Below are 20,875 nucleotides of genomic sequence, written 5' to 3' on the forward strand. Positions count from 1 at the left end.
TCACAACATCCATATACAGGTGCACAGCGATCGAAAAGTACATTATCCCAGAACCCTGTAAAAACCAGTCAGTAAAAGCATTTAGAATGTGAACAAAATACAGTACATGACAAACTCAAAACACTTTAATATTAAAACTGCAAAGCATGGTACAGACACAGACCAAATACTCTAATTAGCCGGAAGGTACAAACTTGTATATAACATCTTGGTAAAAGTTTCAGACGTTACGAAGTTCACTGGGCTTCTCCATAGAAACGGTGAGAATGCCAAGCGTTTGACCATCGTGACGATCACAGCAGGCTCGCAGTGCAATATTCTGACATTCTGCAGACTTTCTGACGATCCGCCATTAAGGAATAAATGCCGACTTCTGGTGCGAGCAGGTAAGAGTGGTACTGATAGGATGAAGAGGCACGCCTGTCTCGTTCTTCGATCCTAATTACTTTCTGGCTGATTGCGAAAAGCACACAGGGATTGGAGCTGCACTCTGTTTGTCTGCCGCATTTTTGTAAATCTCACATACCTGGACCTAAATAACCCTAGAATGTTAATTCTCATTGGGTAACTAATAGAATAAAACAGGTGAGACTGATTGAAACCAAAATGCCACAGTAGTGTGTGGTTCAGTGGGTTAGGCCTCTGTGCTTATTACCAGAAGGTTGCTGGTTTGAGTCCCATCCTCATTGGAGTCACTGGTGGGCCTGCAAGCCCCCCAAAAAAACGCTCCAGGGGGATGAATAGATGACCTTATACTCAGACCCCACGCTTCGCTCTTACCTGTATGTTTCAGACAAGAGTGAGCAAAAAGTATCCCGGTGCACCAGGACTCATACTCACACAAACGGCAATTAAAGCTTAATTTTAGTGCCTTTATAGGAGGAGTGAAAGTCAACATTCCTTGTAAACTAACCAGATACACCCATACTGCAAAATGAACACAAGTGCTACTATTATATAACTGCAAAAATGTTGAAGTATTAGCATGAAAATGACACATTTTTTTTGGTTAGGATTTCAGTACAATGGTAGCACAGGGTAAGGATCATGCAGCAGAGCTGGCCGCCTATCTGTGCTCGTGTGGGGCCTTGTATCCTCTCGCCGTGAAGAAACTACGGCTTGCAGGCCCGCGGCAGTCGTTAGCAAGTCCGCTCGCCGCTCTCGCTCGTGACGGCGTTAGTGGGGACTTCCTGGATGCTGGCGTGGGCGGTGGAGGACAGAACCTCCTCGAAACTTCCCCCGCTGCTGTTCCCACCCACCTTGGACTGATCCAGAAACAGATTCAGGCAAACAAGGTGAGAAAGCCATTCGTTAGAGATCAACAAAGACCAACGACATCAACAAAGTAATGTACCTTTAAGTTGGAAACTGTGCTTTCGACCTTATCCTCAAAAGACCTGAAACTGGTAGAGTTTCTAAAAGAAAAAATACAAACAGTTAAAAGAGCAATATACACATTCATTGATGATTTTTTTTGTATCCATATGTAGCTGAATCAAACTACTGCTGAATTCTGAATACTCATTATTTCTCATAAATATTTTTTACGACAAAACACTTAAATGGTTGTCATTGAAGCAGGGTACAAGTATCTACACAATTCTTATTAAATAGCCTCATGTATTAAATGGAGAAGAGGAGATATTCTGCTAGATGTGAGATGTAAGAACTTGATTCAGTTTATTAACTAATTAATGTACAATCTGCTAATTGGGGGCAGGGTGTGATTCAGCGGGTTTAGAGACTAAAAACGGATGGTTTTCCGGTTTTCACCATCGGGCCCTAAAGCCAATTTCTCCAGAGACACTCTGGCCCTACTTTCTCAATTGTATGTTGCTTTGGGATAAAAATGGTGAATATGTACAGTAATGCACCAAGATTATGTATAACTCTGTGGTAATGACAGCCAGTCTACCGGATTACCTCATAGCAGGCATGCTCATCGACTCCCGGATTGAGTAGCTGCTCCGTGAGAGCGTGGTACGGGTGAGAGCAGGATTACATCATTAATGCCCATCTCCAAGCCGCCCCTCCCCCCCCCCAATGCCCTCTACTCCCGACAGGAAGTATCCTTACACTAATAGCCTAAATCCTGAGCCAATCACAGCCGAGGCACAGAAACACCACACCACTGTCTTTCTCCCGCAATTAAATATTTAGCTGTCAAGCAGTAACGCTGTTAATTATTTATCCCCTGATGGCTCTGGCGGCTCCATGCTGCCTCCTTCATGAAGATTAAGTGTCAGGGACTGTAAAAACGAAAACAGCCACTGCCCAATGCTTCCGGTAACAAGCGGATAGTTTATAGAGCACATCTTCCTAACCTGAGGGGCTGACACGTTATATTGTAAAAGTAACTTGCAAGTCAAATGACGCTGAGCCATAGTGACGGCCAACCCTAAGTGATATCTATCTGCTTATTATGCAAACATAATGCGCACAGAAAAGTAATGGGGGCTGGGGGCTGGGGGTGGGGGTGTGCCACGGTGTAGAAGTATCAGGGATTAAAAATGAACATCTCCATTAAAATACGAAGCCTTACCCGATGGCCTGTGATCTTTTGAGGCACAGGGAGGAAACAGGGAGAAAGAGCATAAGAATTCATGCAGGTCAGCGGACAGGCTGGAGAGCTGGACCCTGAAGGTCGCTGGAGTACGCTGGAGCTCCACAAGGAAGCCAAGCAGGCCAGCACCTCACCGTTTGTACTCATATCTTTGTGGGGACCGTCCATTCATTGCTATATGAAGAACCCTTATCGCAGCAACAACAATCCTAACCCCTACCCAGCCATAACCTTAACCATAAGTAACCAAACAAAATACGAGACTATTTTAGTTTTTTGACTGCACTCACAGATTTTTATAAAATTGAGTTTCCCCTTGTGGGGAAGGAAAAAATGTCCCAACAAGGTCAAAAGAACATGTTTTTATCACATTGTGGGGACATTTGGGCCCCACAATGTAATATATAGATGCCCACACACACACACCAACACATTCAGGAGATGTGAATGACCAGCACAGGCAGAATGAGACGAAACGTGGCTTCCTTGCCCTGGGATAGGATGCTGTGCCTGTGATTGGAAGGTGGTTGGTTCAAATCCCAGGCTCAGCGGAGTGATGTCACCATCGGGCCCCTGAGAGAGGCCCTTAACTCCTAATTGGTCCAGGGAATTTTTGACCCCGGCTTCTCAACCGTATATCACTTTGGCTAAAACTGTCTGCTAAGTAAGTAAACTGTAACTTAAAAGACTCATAAATGGCAGACTTTACTAAGAAACAAAAAACTGTGGCAGGCATTCAGCTTTCTGAGTGGTTCTTCTGTGCACAGCATCAATCCACACAACCAACCAAACGCAATCCGACAGTCAAACAGCGAAAATGCGCATGCAACACGGCGACATGCGGGGAAGCGGCGGGGGCCGGCAGCCAAGGCAGGCGTACGCAGCGTCAGACCTCGATAATTAGGGGGGCAGTTAATAAAACAAAATCCCTGGTGTGTACATCTGGGTGGTTGCTAGGGGGCGCTATCTGTGAGGATGGTGCTGCTGTGAACCCCTGGAGCACCGCACCCCCCCCCCCACCCTTTTGCCAGTATGTAACAGCGGTGTTCAGCTGGCACCAGTGACACTGCCAGCATGGAGTCAAACTCATTTAGTGCTCGTGACCAGAACAAGCTGCACTGAAAGCACATGTTGCAGCAGGGGCTGAAGACAGTGATTCCTCAATGAAAGACAGCTGATGTGATCTGGAAAGTGTCCTCTTGGGGAAAAAAAAAAATCCTAACACTGAAATTCCATTTTAAAATGATCTCCTCTTAACACTGTCTTTTTACAATATGATTTCACAATCGCAGCTTAGTGCCCCTAAAGCAGGAGTCACAGTCCAGCTGTCTGTGTAAGTGAAGCACGAGTCCTGGGGAAGTGAGACTGATGGAGTTCAACCAGCGAACGGACCAAACTAATCGGCGAATGAGCCGAAAGGGTCAGTGACTCGGAGCTGCAGATCTTCAGGTCATTCACACTGTAAGTATCGATTCCACGTCACACACAAACACACCGGCACCGTACCTTTGCCCGTACAGAAACTGGAGGCCGAACGAGCTGATGCACAAGCAGGAAAAACAAGGGGCAGTGCAGGGGCAGCGTGAGGTCATGTGTTCCATTGCAACAATCAAGCACGCAAATGCAATAATAAAAAAAAAGAGACATAATTTATGTACATTAAACACGGCCCTTTACGCTAAATGCTAAAGAAGCTACAACAGTTCCAAGTGACAGAGACAATAAACAAGCTGAAAACAAACCCACACGTGCAGAAAGTAAACACCGTTAGTCATCATATACTGTAAACATAGCAAGCAATTCGTTTTAATTTAAGTTATTATCGGTTGCAAAAGGAGACAAGAACTGGTGCTGGGGGTATTATGGCACAGTCAGCTCACATAGCTAGTAGGTATCGCCTTTCACAGGTGCGGTTATAAAATCGGCATCTGAGGCCATTATATGGGCCTGGCGGTGCCACCGTGATGGGGGGGGGGGGGGGAGGGAAGGAGGGAAGGAGGGAGGGGCCTTCACTGCGCCGCGGCTGCTGGACGAGACGGAAATGAGGGACCGTTAAAGCACCGAGGCCCCAGGGAAGCGGCTTATCTTCAGCGCCTTACGTGAGCTGCACTACCGCACGCACCCCCCCGCACCCCCCCCCCGCACCCGGTTGCCATGGTGGACTGTAGCAGTCAGACAGGGTTAGGAGACACCGGGGACGGCACTGAGCTGCCGAGGTGGGAGTTTAGTGCGGTAGGGCGGCTAATTTGGGGACGTAGCGTGCAGATCAGTAAAGGGGGAGGGAGCATGGCCCCCGCCGTACCTGACGTCCTCCAGCTTCCTGCTGATCGCCGTGCCCAAGGTGCTGAGAGCCTCTGTGGTCTTCTGCCCGGCCGTACTTAGTGTTTCCGAGGTCCTTTTGTACCTGTCCAGAGACAGCACAGGCTCATCGGTGACTGGGCCTGGGTAGTCATGCTGAAAATGTTCAAGTCAATCAGTCAAGTCAGTCAGTCGGTCCGGTCCGTCCGGTCCGGTCTGGTCTGGTCCGGTCTGGTCCCGTCCGTCCGTCTGTCCATCTCCCATAACTACTTTTCTGCTAGAGGGTGATGGCAAGGAAGATTATCCCAGGCCAAGGGGCACCCGGGGGGGGGGAGGGGCTGTGTGCCAGTATATCAAGTCTAATTTCACTAAGAAGAGCTACAGCAGTTACATTTGTGGCAGGGGGGTCGGCTGAGAGGATCTGGACAGGCGGCAGGTTGATTCTATTCTCACAGCCAACAAATCAAACGTGGAGGGATCTGGATAAAACCAATGACATTTCAATACAAACAGCAGCAAGAGAACCCCCCCCCCCCCCACCTTACATGTCTGACTCTCCTCTGAAGAAAAGCTGGGTCACAAATGAAATCCAAAAATATAAAACAGGGAACAGATGTCCAATCAAATTCCAGCATGATGCTGTTCCCTCGGCCACCCAGGTTAATATCCTTCATGAGAATCCCAAAAATATCTCCCAAGGCTAGGCCAATCAAGGACTTCGATTGATTTTTCCTCCATTTCCTCATCTAACAGCCTGGGCTGCAGGATGAATTTCAGAGCGACGTCCTCTGGGGCTCTCAGGGAGAGCAGTGCATTAGTGAAACCAGTGGCACGTAAAACTATACGCTGTGGTGAAAATGTCTCCATGCTGCCCGGAAGCAATCTCACGTCTTCATCCTCTCCAAGAAAGTCAAGTTGATAAAAGGGCTATTTTAAGGGCTAGTGCCACTTAGAAGCCACTATCCCAATTTTAAACAATGCTTGTCAAGGCATTTTAAATATACAACAGCAGAGTCTTTAAATCTCTTTGTTGTGTAGAAGTCAACAAAATCACAGAGAAACCAAAGTTGAGTGACCTTGTTGTGACCTTGTTCACATGATTGCCAGGGTCAGGTGGTGGATACCCATCAGACTGTCAGGCTTCTGCATATCCATACTTGAAGGAAATCTACTGGTTTGAAGGTTTGAGGTACAGTCTGTGAACCCCGCACCTCTGTGCCATATTTGTTACCTATGGAGGACACCCTCTTGGTCAATGATCCCAGCACTGCAACTAGATCTCTAGGACCTTTGTCCCAGGTGGCCGGCGCCATGGCAACCATTATCTCAGAATAGGACCCATTGAAAACAGCAAGTGACAGGCTAGTGATTCAGTAACCAAGTAACTATACTGTTCACTGGAACAATTAATTAATGATCAGCGAAATTGCAGAACTGCAACATGATCCATATTTTAAGCAGACTTGCACCCAGCTAAAGGAGATTTAAACTGGTTTGTCAAGCACAGATTTTTACTAAGTAAACTAGCACTGCTGAGGTCAGAAACTGATGATGTCACAGTGCAAACAAGCTTACTGATGATGTCACAGTGCAAACAGGCTTGCTGATGATGTAACAGTGCTAACAGGCTTGCTTGACCCCAGAGAGGAAGCATTAGCCTGTGTTACTCCACATAACTCTTTGTATTGGCTTATTTCCGCTGACAAGAGAAAAACACCTCAGGGGCATCACAATACATGCCCCCTCATCCCTTCTTTGCTTTTTGCACATGGCTGGCTTGACTGCTCGTTCACCATCGCAGGTACACTCAGAGCTCAAAGACCCCATTTCTCTAGGTTCTTGTTCTGGTGCATGAAAAGAGGAATGTATCAAGCAGAGTGAGAGCCCATTTTACTGCAGAAAGTATATAAATAAATCAACAAACTAAGAAAAAATTCACACTAATGAAGATTAAATGGACTAAACTAAATAGTGCTTTTGAGCCTTAAGAAATCACACAAATCAAGTTGATTGAAGGTTAAATTTGATAGTGTTGCTACAATTATTTTAAAAAATGAAATAATACTACTTTGCCTACTAAAGGAAATCACATTTGCATACCATCTGGCTCTAGTAATGAGAGTTTTGGCTAATTAGCTGTTTATTTCCACTTCAGATTTAATGTATTATAAACATTATTCATCTGACTCACTGTCTGCTTCCCCAAGTCTGGTTCCATGGATTCCTACCCTGGTGACCAGTGTTAAAGTCACACAGATACCAGCGTTACCACTAAGACCTTGTAGTGGGCCTGAGCAAAAGAAGAGGTCAAGATGACTAATCAGATCTAAGCATTAGCCAAATGTCAGCACTTAGCCTACTGCTGGAGGACAAAGAGGAAGCAGAAATGAAACTTGTGGAGAGCTCAGCTTCGTGGAACTTCAGCATTCAGTGAGAAAAAGAAACTGGCAATACGGGAAGTCTTTCCCCGCCAGCCATGTCAGACCCAGGTGTGCGCAGTGACGAGTGCGCCAAAGTCCTGGTCTTTCTGAAAGACTTTGCATGACATGTAAATAACTGTAACTCACCGACCTTTCACTTTCACTAGCATTGCAATTTAGGCATCTGCAAGTGTTTGTATAAACATCTGTGCGATGGAAACAGCCTGCTCTATTGATAATGTATTGTCAGAAGATATCAGTGGAGAATTAGGTATACATTTGCAGAAGACAAAACGTTGCATGATGGGATAAGTTGGAAGAGGACTGGAGGAGAGCGGTGGGCGTCAATGCACTTACGCTGTGGAAGCTTGCATATCATGCCAGCTCCTGCTGAAGTTCTGCCGCAAGTCACTGAGGGGCGTTACTCCCAGCTTCTGCTTCAACTCAGCTTGATGTTGCTCCTTGGCGGCCAAGACTTGCTTCAGGGTGGCGATTTCTTCTTCCAGCTGTGGTACGGAGACAAGGGTGTCAAAGATATTTAATGGCTTGTTGGTCTGATGGATCTCTGCCATGTTCATGCCAAAGATGCTGGGGTTTTATATTACCATCTAATCTCAGGAAGATACATCTGCAGAAGTGGAACTTGTTCTTTAGCTAATGGATTCATAACCAACAGCGCCAGTCAGCAGACACCACCCAAGAATAGACTATATTAATCCTCAATGGACAATGTTCCTCGGCTCTCAGCTAAGTAACTGTGTAGGGTGTGTTTCACGGATGAAAGGCATTAGCATTTAGAGCATGGAAATTCCAAGAAATGGTCAAGTCACGTTCCTTGCACTTGCTTCAATTAATATTGTTGTTGCCATAATTTTGTAGCAGTTCCTTTCATCTAAAGAAAGGGTAAAATATATATTTTTTGCATTTTACCCCCTCCTTGAGCTGTTTATTTACAATATTTTTCAAAATTACTCAATTATTATGAGCCACTTGTCATAGGAGCATCACCGCGGGACCCAGATCTTGAGCTGCCTTGTCACGTGGCCTTAGCCTCTGTTTATCCTAGAGCTCCGCCCACCCCCATCTGTCGCACTGTTTGATCCAATCAATGCCCTAAAAGTCAAAAGTCAAAGTGAACTTTATTGTCACTGCGCACATGCACGACAAAATGCGTCCGGCATGCAGGAATACTTTGATTTCACCCGAAATCAGGCACGTGTGCAAACCGGGCGGCGTTCATCCTGTGAGCTATGCTGCAGGGCTGCCGGATGAATGCCCTGACCCAACACACGCACTCCTCTCTCAGCTGTATATACACTGCTCATAGGAAGTCTCGGCATGCTTACTTAATTCTACAAAAATGTTGCATATTTAATGGCTTCATAACAAAGTCCATTGACAAGCAATGTTTAACATATCTGCACACATCTTCCACATAGATATTTTCTATTTATTGTCTCATAATATTTTTGACTGACTCATTCAGTTGTTCCTGCTATTCTGTTTTTAATCACAATTGTGGTCATTGGCTCCCAATGGGATACTCAACACAAATGTTTGGTGTTTTATGTTACTGCAAAGGTCTTACTAATTAAAAAGTATCCAACAAGATTGCTTGCCAATAAACTTTTTAAACTCAGAAAAGCTCTTTTAGAACTATAATTTGGGTTTCAATTAAGTAATAAATTTGTTATAAAACTAATAAATTTGCAATATTTTTGCTGAATTAAGCAAGCGTCCCAAGACTTTCTATGAGCACTGTATGTGTACAGTATATCTGAAAGGAGAACAGGATGGGATTTGTGAAAAGAAGCAATCCAGTGTACCTTATGCAAATGGCAAATGGCAAACAAAGTGTCATTTCATTTCCTTTTAAATTTCATTTCCCCATTTCATTTAATTTCATTTCATGGTCTAGTACGGTGCATAATGATGGCAAACATGGCTACCTTGGCCAGCTCTGCTTGCATCTCCTCCCTCTCCTCCCTCTCCTCCAGAGTGATGCCATTGTTCAGTTCCAAGTCTGACACCAGATCTTCATCCAACTCCTTCAGAGGCTCTGGTTCCAGAAAGACTGGGACAGAGTGCAAGAGGAACGATAAGAATCAAACCCAGGGGAAAAATACCAACCAAATTCCCTAATGCAGGTTTTTCCCGAAAAAGACAAACGAACTTTGCAAACGTAACACATAGAGCTACAAACAAAAAGGACAAGGATTTGCACCACAAGGCGGAAAAATGAGAAGATTAAAACCTTCACAGTGCACTCAGGGAGCACCATGAGCTCCACATGAACATTAAGGCATAAGGTAACCAAATATTCACATTCCTGTGTAAGTGGTTTTATTACAGCTTGACTTTGGGGCTGTTTAAACAGGGCACAGAAGGACAAAGATCCACAGAATTCTCCTTGTTATTTCCTGCTCCCATCACAAATTTATCTTCCTTCATACATAATTGAAGGATGCCGCTGAAAAAGGGGAATAGAGGAAAAGGAGCAACCACATTGTTCCAAATGTGTTTAGAAGCCCTGGATATTAAAATTGGACTAAATCTCTGAATAACAAAGCAGGTTTAAATGAAAAAAAGAGCCGCTGACCAGGCAGATCTGAATCAAGCAGCCCCAAATGAGCCAGATACCCTTATACATGAAGGGGTTCCAGATGTACCTAGATGGCAGTCACTTGAAAACAGATTTACACTGAGTGACAAAGTGCACCTTTCCAGCACCTAATGAACGACTGTTGCGAGAAGCAGCCACAAGCCTTGCCTCTATATTTAAGGGGTCTGCTACAAAGACTGAGACATATTAGCCAGTAAATGGGATTTACGCAGAGTTATGGATTCGGCTCAGCAGACAGCAGAGGGGTGGCAATAAAACAATGATCGATTCCCCTAATCTGACTGCCTGATCTGGACCTGAGAAAGAACGTGTGCTTCCACAGTGATCGATCTTGAGAAGCTGTGTTAAGCAGTCGTGTTAAATTGGGAGTTTAACACGACCAGAGCTGGTCAGTGCTATAGGTGACATAGGCAGCTGCCTAGGGCAACAACTTCTTAGGGGGCACCGACTTGCCAGTCAGTTTCACTTGCCTTAGACGGGAGGCGCTGGTGGTGACGGTCGCCTAGGGCACCACGTGGGCTAGGAGCAGTACTGAACTCGACCCACAATTCACCAAACATTACAAAGTCAGCTAAAGACTTTCACATTTGTTTACTTAGCTTACATGTTTATCCAAAACAACATACAGTTAAGAACGTCGGGTCAGCTGGTGCCTGGAACGATTCGGGTTAAGAGCCTTGCTTAAGGACTCAATGGAGAAATCACATGGGATTCGAACCAGTGACCTACTGGTTAATGAGTCATAACCTGCAGAGACACACACTATCTAAATACAAAGAAGGCAAACTTAGTTTGCATTCTGAATGTCAACACATTAACATCACAGGGAATATGTTTGGGAGGATCTCAGTCACGTACAAATATCTCATCGTGCCCGAGTACAGAGCGGCTGATCTAATGAAGAGATCAAGATGCAAATAGAGGAAGGTCCCTGGATGCCATGACAAGCACAGGGAGATGACTGTATTATATGTGTACTTTCAAAAACGACAGTCAAAATGAATAAATTGTGTCCCTCTACCAAAAGTTTGATCTATTTTAAAAACAAAGTCCTGGAGATTTTCCAAGATTTCTGAGATGTTGAAAAGTAGAACAACAACCAGTTTAATTTTATTGTACCTTTCTTTCTGCCTTGGGGGGTCTAGAATTAAGGGCGTGGGCAACATTGCTTACCGAAAACTCATATTTTTACAGAAAATGAGTCAGACAGTGAAATCAGTATTGGTAAGATGGCTCTTTACCAAAGAAATGTTTTGTAGGAGCGCCGACAAGGCAATGAAGCAACCGAAGGAAACCAGGGCTCAGTGAGACTCGCATCATGCTGTGATACAGGCAGCCAGCAAGCTTCCAGCTAACTGCTACTTCAGGTTAAATGCTATCCTGTCAATTCATTCATTCGTAATTATGCCCCGTTCGGCATTGTCCCCGGGAGTTAAATGTGTAAAGCGACCCACGTCTGTGAGAGCGAGGTGTTCATTTTCATCCCTCGCTATATCCAAAGCCGGGAGCATTCTATCAGTCACAAACGGGTTCCTGAAACAGGAGCGTTCCACTCTTGGTCTAGTCATCTTGGAATATTTCACAAGAACAGGCCGGCGCCATATTGCTCTGCCACGGAAAGGGCGCTGCCACAACTGCAGGCCCGACTGACACCGCAAACAGACACTGTGCCCTGTGCTCTGATACACATGGATGCTGAATCTAAACGGGTCAGAGTGGCAGGTGGCACAGGGAACTATTATCCTCAGAAATGGGTTTAAATAAACGAAGGACAGGGTGCTGTACACCAGGTATGGAAAAGGAAAGAAAAGGTTACATGCAAAAAATATACCACAGCAAACTCCTCAGTCAATTTATCTCAGTGTTGTTATAGGATGAAAAATTTCACTGAAAATAATCTAGATTTTACTCAGTTAATCCAGAAATGCTATTTTTATTGACTGCAGGAAAAGCTTTTCGAGGATGCTGGAATTAGGTGTTAAAGAGAGGATCCAAATGCTGTTGCTCTTTGATAACGATCAGATTCTCCTTGGCGATGGTGATTTATCTGTTCTGGCAGAGGAGAAATAACTAATATAATTAAATGGGTCCTGATCCGAAGGAAAAATGTAAGGAAAAGCCTTAGGCAAGTGCAAAACTACACTGAAGTGCCATCCATCCATCCATCCATCCATCCATCCATCTAGAATAAAATCAAGTGGGTCTTTAAAATCTAAGAAAAAAGAGATATTTTTTTCTAGAAACTACTGTACTCAGATTCCTCATTTGCTAGAGAATTTCAGATGCTGGTAAATGTTAAATGATCTGGATGCGGATAAACATTTTTAGGGTAGCTTAATCAGATCAGATTTAGTCTGTCTTTTCACAGAGTTCTGTACCTTACTGCAAAAGAAACGGAACAACAGCTCGTTTTAAAAAGCTTCCCCTAACCGCTGACTGTAATTATGTTGCTTAGCAACATGCCTCCTACTCCACAGATCTCATAATTATCATATTCTGTTTACTTACTTGTCACATGCCGTATCAACCCTATCAAACATAACAAGGAATCAAGGTGACCTTCGCTGCCGTAAGAAGCTCTGCTTCATCTGTGCCCTCTTGCCGAACTGCACTTTTCTAAAACTTTTTTTGCGTCCAGCTCCATAGTAAACAGTACTAGGGGTGAAGTGAATTCTACACGAATAATCTCAGAAAGTCACAAAACCATGAAAACTTTTACAAGACTGAAGACTAAAAAAATAAAATAAAATGTAAAACATTATCTTTTCTGAAAGCATATTTATACTTCAAAATTCAGCTCCGTCTCCATACTGCACAAACTAAACTAACATTTTTTTTAATGGGATCTAGTGAGACAATCCTCTTGAAATTATATCAACGAATGTCCTTGGAGGGCAATGCTTAAGAAATGTGTGTAGTATTTGAAAGGCTTTATAACCGCTATGCAAACATTATATTTTCCTATTTTTTTTCTGATGGTGAATGTATTCCTCTTTCACGTTCCCTTACAGTAAAGCCTTTCACCACAAGAAAATGACTGGGAAACAAAAAGCAAACCAGAAGCTAGTGTTTGGGTGAGAGGAAGAGCTCACTGCCGCTGCAGCACCACCCAGGTCCTGCGTCATCTTGATTCAGACTAGAACATTTCCACATCGTGTTTGCCGGCCAGGTCGGTGGGTCTCTACTGTCCGAAGATCTCTGTTGAGTCGTTGTAGCGGCAGTTTACAGCACAAAGCCCTTCAGAGAGGCAGCTGGAAAACTGAGATGTGCAAAAGCGGAAATATGCAAGATATACACCCACATCTTCAATTCATTATCAATCCCGGGACCATAGTAATTAAATTAAAAAAATAAGGAATATGGCTCTTGGTGTTTGGTGTCCTGCAGTCCTGCTCTGGATTAATACTCAGATGCAGAAATATGAAGTTCAGGTCCAGAAAGTACAAATCCAGACCAAGATTTTTCTTTCAACCAACCAATTGAGTATAAAGAATCACAGTCACAACTCAATTAGTTGGTTGAAACAAAATCCTGGCCTGGATTTTTACTTTCTGGACCTTAAATTTTCATCTCTATTTAGAAGATGGATGGAAGGATGGAACCATAGTTTTTTCTAAGCTGTCCATAGTATGTGTGTGTATGTGTGTGTTCGGAGATGGACTGGCATCCCATCCAGGGTGTCCTTCCAACCATATGAATCCTGCGATTCACACCAGGCTCATGTGACCCTGTACTGGACATGGAGTTACAAAGAATGAATGGATTACTATAGCGGAAAAGAGTTTTCAGAAACGGAGTGTCATAATAAAGTCAACTTATTGGATGCACTCATTTCCACATTGACATGCTATTCGGCATTTGGTGTTTAACTCTGTTGGTCGGTTACAACGACCTGCCACCTGCCTAACTGGGCACGTGCCGACGCCACACATTGTTATCCAGGTGATAATCTGAAAGGGCGGCCTTCTGGCTGCGATGCCAGTTTGTGGGCGGGACAGTCTGGGGCCAGCTGAGGTCCCTTGGTGCTGTCACAGCCTCAGTGTGACCAGGCGATGACAGATTAGCCACAACCCAAAGGCTACAGGGAAGGTTACAGCTATGAATCTGCCTACTAGAGCGTCAGGAGTGAACGTGTGCGTCAAGGCTACTAAAGCGACAGAAGAAGGGCCTTTTCCCCGGACTGATTATTGGAAAAAACATAAATCAAGCATTTAGGTCACTTATAGCCCCCAGTGACGGACACAAAGCAGTCTCTGATTGCCTGCCCTCAGCTAACATGCGCAGCAATATACTGACGACATCTTTGACATTTTCCGGCAAGGAATTGTTATGTAATCTGTCTACAATCTCCAGATTATATTCAAACGATTCAAAACAAGCTACAGTGTTTCTGTCGAGTGATTTTACTTCTACTGTACAGCACAAACTGACCGAGCTTCAGTCAAACGTCACATAAAGTCGCCGCATCCAGCCCGACAGTAAATTACCCAGGAAATATGTCCACTACTCCTCGTTTTGGGACAGTTTGAGCTCTCAGTTTGTCCTACAGTTTAAGCACCACCTGGTCACAGCAGCTAATAATAGATAAAGATTAAAAAATAAACATAAAATAATTACGTACATAATGACGGTGAAGCAACAGCTGAATGCTACCTTTCCAAAATGTTACATAATTTGGTTACTGCTGCATTAAACAGCCACAGGGATAATCTTACTGCATCTAACTCCATCCATTGTACTAGGTTTAGTACAAATGTCAGTCCATGCAAATGAGTATCCCAGGCAAATCATTCTTTAATGCTGAACAAATATTAATGAGCTGTCAGTTAAAAGCAGCTTCCTTGTATTGATGGGTTCCGGCAGTGTGCTCATTTAATGTTGTCTAGAATAAGCACCTAGAACAATTACACACCATATCACCTGAATCAAGCATAATCTATCTCACAACTACATATATCTAAAGGATTCAGTTAGTCTGCGCAACAGACGTTCTTTCCATGAGAATGTTCCAAATTCTCACATTCTACAAGGAACAGCAGGTCCATCCATATCTATCAAGATCACCAAAGATAAAGGACCGTCATAAAACATTCAGCATACCTGGTCTCAGCTCTCCTCTTTCTCCTTCATGGTTTTGCAGAAAAGTGAAGGAAATATCATGTCATCTTTGTGAAATTTATCGCGAACAATTTCTCACCCAGGGGTGTCCAGGGGTAACAACCCCCCCCCCCCCCCCCCCACCTCCACCCCAAAATCAATGCATATTTATTGGTTTAAGTCCTGAATGGTTTACCATCACCCTCCCCCCACTCGTCTCTGGCTACACCCCTGGTCAGTGCTACAGGTTAATACTGAAGACCTGGCGGTTTACCGTCAAACTCGCATCACTGACCCCGCCGCTGTTATTTATAAAATATCATACAGTAACGAAATTTATCAGTTAGCGGGAAGTATATTTTTCACTCACGTCATGCAGGTGCAAAAATACACAGAGGAAGATTTGAAATAGAAACACGCAGAAAAATAAATAATAATAATAATAATAACAAAATAATTTTAATAATAATAATAATAATAATAGATCAAGGACAGGTTGGCTCCCGGAAAGATGTCTCTGAGAAACACGCATCACTTCTCACGTCTTACCCCATTGGGTCAAAACGCTAGAGTACAGTTCTGTCCCATTAAAGATCCAAACGGCCAGGACAAGACAAGAGACAAGAGAGCAAATCACAAACACGCACATGTCATGGGGACAGAGCATCACGCCACAGCGGAATAACCACAATACATGCGGCGCGCTACGGCCACTACTGCGATTCAACACCTTTTAAAAGATCTCATTACCCTTTACTTCTGTTTTTCTAGACTGTGTCAGAGATCGTAGTGTGTCAGTGGACCCGTATACTTACCATAAGAGATTATATTTTTTTACTGGGGGACACTCAACACGCACAATAGTTCAATTAAGTTCAGGTCAGGTGATCATGTGAGTCGATCATATGGTTAATGGATGAGGTCAGACCTTAAGTCGCTTTCAGCTCAGCTAATTTGGTTTAACGTTGTCCAGCCAAGGTAAAGGAACAAAATAGAACAATAAAAACTTTTCTTCGCGTGTATGACCTACATTTTTTGGTAAGTTTTTATTCTTTTTCTTTCTCCGCTATGGCAGATGATGGAAATAAGCATCTCAGTTCTCTCTAAATAACGTTTTTATCGAGAATGCGTTAATAAAAATATATCGAAGTTACTCATTAACCAGTCAATTGCCCGTTGAAGAATCATGTTTTACGTATTATATAGACATATAAACATAAAAGTAAGTATAAAATACACGGTCTTACATAAATATTTATATATATAGAACCACAGTTAGAACCATAGTTATACCCATCGATCATGATAAATATGCCGGCGTCGTTTTAGTTACGTGACAAATGACTTCGGATTTCAGTGCAATTCTACCAGAAGCCATTCGTTCAACTAATGGCACAGCAGTACAGGTTTCATCTCTTAGTGTGCAAGGAAATAACTTGATTTTTGACGCTGTCTTGCCACCTGTAGTATGAAATTGCAGCGCACTCACCCTGTTGCCTGTACTCCATGTATGCGGCGTCCCAGTGCGGTACTGGTCCAGTACTCCGATCAAGTACAGCTCCTTGTCTATTTTCTCGGAGATCGTTGCGTGCAGCCCCTGTACTATCCGTGAGGCTCCTTTAGAGCCGGTGTTTACACCATCTCCTTGGCTGTCAGCTTCGCCGCCACCCCCTGGGCGGAGCGTGTTCCCAGTCTGCGCTGGAAGCCAGTGCGCCGCCCGCGATACGCGCACGGAAAACCAGTGCACACGATGAAGCTCCGCATTGCCACGAAGCGTATAGCGCGTTTGATGATTATGGGAAGTGATCTCGCCGTGTTTTATCTGCGCTGCTTTCAAGGCTTCGTTTCGATGGTTCATAAACACCAACTGTCTTGCTGAATGAGCGGAATCTGAAATCATTTTTCTGCATTTATTTGAGGTTCCTGATTAAGCCTATAGATGTGGTACGAATTGTATATTTAAGGTGTTTTTTTCCTGTGTTGTGTGGATTATCTAATGACTGCACCGGAGTCGTGTAGCTGTGGATCCGCATGGAGAGTTTAGGTGTACTGGCAGTATAAAATGTGGATTAATTTAGATGGAAGTTAGACGATGGTCTTAGTGCTGAGTTAGTGTAGGTACTTTAGTTTTACTTTAGGATCTAGTTTGTGTCACTTCGCCTGCGTCTTGATCTTCCTTTGACTGATAACTATTTTAATGTAATATATTTATTTATCATATATATATATATATATATATATATATATATATATATATATATATATATATATTTATCTATTTGTTGTTGGACTGGTGCTGGCGTATGTCCCACGGTTTTTCATTTTTATTTTAAGGTAAAATAAGTCCGATTCATTATGGGTTAGAAAGAATTGTTTTTAAAAAGGCTACAATGTCCGAAAATGGGTACAGCCCCGGTACAGTTTTGTTCCCCAAAGTGCAAACAACATTAATGTTTCCACTTTGTTCCTCAAAGTTCATTTCTGTACCTTGAATTATACTAAAATGTACAGTTACCTACAGTTAGGGTACAATTGGCAGACCCTTGAGGGAACATCCCCAGTGGCAATTAAGTAATGGTACCCTGAAATGCGCAAATTGGTGCTTTTTTTGTGACACTCCTAAATGTTTTTATAATACCACTAATACAGCTTAAAGACGATGGCAAACTGCAAACAGGAACATTTAACGTCATTGTCACAAGTCAGAGGTTGATACGTACCTCACAACGGGTCCAGGGTCGCTATAAGCCCTCTGCCCAGCCCCCCAACCACCCCCTAATTATACCCCTGCATGTAAATGAACTTCAGCAGCAATGAGCAACTCAAGACAGACTGGACTCCTGAGCTGTCCTGCTGTAAACAGCGATCGTTTAGCCAGTGACCCATATGTTCCACCTGGTGTCAGTATCCCGCCTCAGTCTGTTAACATGATTCTTGCTTCCCGCTGTTTATGTCACATGCTGCTTTAAGAGAGTTATGCACAGCGCCAGTCAAATGTTTGGACACACCCAGCCACAGAAAGGTTTATTTTTTACTATTCTCTACATTTTAGAATAATTATAAAGACAACAGTAAAATAATATATCAAATTATGAACTGACCGAAAAGGTTTTAAGCGAAAAATTATCTGGGGGTGGGGCGCTTTGGGTTGGGACTCAGAGGGTTGCCAGTTCAAAGCCCTGGGCCAGCCAGTCCTGGGAGCAATTGGGGTTATGGGCCTTGCTCAAGAGCCCAATGGTGAACGCACTCTGCCAACTGCTCTGTATTCACATGGATTAATGGGTAGAATGGACCGTAGAGAAGAACAAGCGATTCACCAAATTTGAAACAAAATTTGCTATTCAAACACTGTTTTAAACTCATGTAAATTGTGTAATGTAGGAGAGTGGAGTTGTGTCTTACATCAGATGCAATATTTTAGACAAGTGTAGAATATTTATAGAATGTGTATTCTATGCTGAATTATAGTTTTTAATACTGACATTTTACTTATTGTAAGACATTGGTATTTATGGATTGTTTACATTTGGCTCCCTCTTGTGTTAGTAAGCTGTTACTGCATCTGCTGCGACTGTCTTTCACTGGTGACGCGCAGTCAGGCATTGATTTGCTAAATGGAAACTCAGCTTATAGTGTGTAATTCTGGGCTATGCAGCATAAGCTTAAAAGAATCAGATAGTAAATGAAATGATGGATTAGAGATGCTGGACAGTGTAATGGGCAGATCTACAGAGTTATTATGTAAGATCAACCGGAGGCCACAGTTGCAGATGAACTACAGATGCGCAGCCAGAGAGTTGGTTCATTAGACAGCAGGCATGTTAATGGCTTATTAAAGTAGTGAATGGACCTGGGGTCCCAGGAGCACCGACAGCCATCAAAAAGATGACGGCGACCCCATTTCTGAAGGGCTGCTGCCGTCGAACCCGGGGTAGCCTGCTGCATTTGATGGAATAGGAACCGCCGTGGTGGTGGTGGTGGGGGGCGTCTTAGTTTGAAAAAAGCAAATAAATGAGGATTGACACCCCTTAGAATGGTATTCCGAAAAAAGCGCACAAAATGAAAATGAAAGCAAAGCCTGACCCCCCCCCCCCGCAAGCTGAAGATTCCAGAACCATATACCAGGAGTGGACATCTCATTTTCGTCTCGCACCTCTGGAATCCGCCCAGCCGTCTCGCTGGGTCCAATCAGTCCCGACGATGTCCAGCTGTTTATTTAATTGAAGCATCTGTGTCGCAGAGCCGGGGATTCATTGGCATGACGATGTGTGATGGCGGAGATCCAGCTGCCGTCTGTCCCCACACCAAGCTCCTGCTCAATCCAGCTACGTCAATTAGGCATGACTGAGTTCACGAAATAAAAAGGCATCATTGGAATTAACATGCAATAGAGGTAGAAGAATAGCAGTAGTGTCCTATTTAGTCCAAAAACACTAAATTTAAATGCAAATAGTTTATAAATAGGTCCGATTCAAATTTGTTTTTAATAGGGGCTGATCTTTAGCCACTGACATGTTTTGAATCAGTGAGTGACAGGGGAGGGAGCACTGCAGGGGCCAATCAGCTTTCAGCTGGGGCCAGTGCCCCTGTGGCCCCGCCCCCTTAAAGAAGGTCATAGTAATGATGGGATCGGGTCACATGGCAGCTCTCAAATGTGAACTGTGAGGGTAAAAAGGAAGTCGGTAGAAAATCTCATATGCAAAAGATTAGCTTGGGCTAAAATGGGGCAGGAAATCCTTCAGTAAATGTTATGCTGCTGAGAGGAATGTGAAGGAGAATTTCCCAACTGTCACGCCTCTACAGTCTACAAAACAGATTTAGTCCTTAAGATTTTAATTTATCAAGTTCTCTTTCTACTTTTGAATCATTGAGCAACATATAAATGAATGCCTCTTGGAGAAAATCCTAAATGTTAACCTAAGGCATATCCATCCATCCATCCTTCTATCTATCTACCCTGGAAAGGTTGACGGGGGGCCTGGAGGTAGCACAGTAAAATAATTTGTTTTCCTCTTGGTCCCTGCATGAGATGAAGAGTGTATTCAAGTTTCAAGGATGCTTCAATACAAGCCCAACCCCCATACATTATATACCTTCTCTCTACAAAGGTGCTGAACAGAAACTGTGGAACAGACACCCCCAAGCTCACAAACTTTCTTCTGATCTGTTAAAAAAATGTCCGGTTTGTGTGGCTGGTTCTGTCCTAGTGAGGTTGACCAGACCTGGGTGATCAGGACAGTGTAATTGGGTATACACATTGTCATTTTTTAAAATATTAACTTAGCATCGTAAATGCAAACTAACTTTGTGTGAAACCATAGGCACAATCTTTATTTATGAGGTATCTGCTTAAACTTGTATAGTCTTTGATGATATTGGATGGATGGTACAACTATTCATGTCAATTCAACTGTTCAACTATCCGTGGTAATTGTGGACAATTTGATGCATTGCTCATTCCCCCCCAGAGTAAATTTACTGTAAACTAAAGGATATTTGTATACCTCTCTTTGGGGGTAGGGCCTCTGTGCTCGGGATCAGAAGGTCACTGGGTCAAATCCCATGGTCAACAGTGATTCAACTGTTTAGCCCTTGAGCAAGACCCTTAAACCCAAACACAGCAGGGGTGCTGACTGACCCCAAGCCTGCTCTCTTTATATTGCTCTTTATTGTGTTTGCTTTGTCTCACAGAGAGCAATTTCCTCATGAGGATGAAGACAGTGTCCCTCTCCTATTTACTTCTCCTTGTCCAGGTTGAGTAACAGTACAGTATATTGGTATATGCATTACAGTAAGTGGCATTAAATTAGTAAATTTTATGACGTTCTGAGGGACCTATATAGTGTCACTGTCATGGTTGATCAGTATTATATA

At 43.5% G+C, this 20,875-nt stretch overlaps 1 protein-coding gene across 6 annotated transcripts; it reads right to left on the reverse strand.

The window, feature by feature from the left end:
* Positions 1-109: 109 nt before the first annotated feature.
* tpd52l1 (tpd52 like 1) lies at positions 110-16,960 on the reverse strand. Of its 6 annotated transcripts, XM_023797131.2 has the most exons (8): positions 16,491-16,637; positions 9,231-9,355; positions 7,639-7,787; positions 4,866-4,967; positions 2,543-2,557; positions 1,924-1,962; positions 1,355-1,415; positions 110-1,265 (listed from the first exon to the last, which is right to left on the reverse strand). In XM_023797131.2, exons 1-8 carry the CDS (start codon positions 16,507-16,509, stop codon positions 1,140-1,142), a joined length of 636 nt encoding a protein of 211 aa, XP_023652899.1. In that variant the 5' UTR covers positions 16,510-16,637; the 3' UTR covers positions 110-1,139. The 6 variants fall into 6 exon arrangements, with proteins under 6 accessions (XP_023652899.1, XP_072559314.1, XP_072559317.1 ...); XM_072703213.1 differs by lacking the exon at positions 9,231-9,355 and having other exon boundaries at positions 16,491-16,959; XM_072703216.1 differs by lacking the exon at positions 2,543-2,557.
* Positions 16,961-20,875: the final 3,915 nt, after the last annotated feature.

This window comes from Paramormyrops kingsleyae, chromosome 19, assembly GCF_048594095.1.
Source record: "Paramormyrops kingsleyae isolate MSU_618 chromosome 19, PKINGS_0.4, whole genome shotgun sequence".
Classification (NCBI taxonomy): domain Eukaryota; kingdom Metazoa; phylum Chordata; class Actinopteri; order Osteoglossiformes; family Mormyridae; genus Paramormyrops; species Paramormyrops kingsleyae.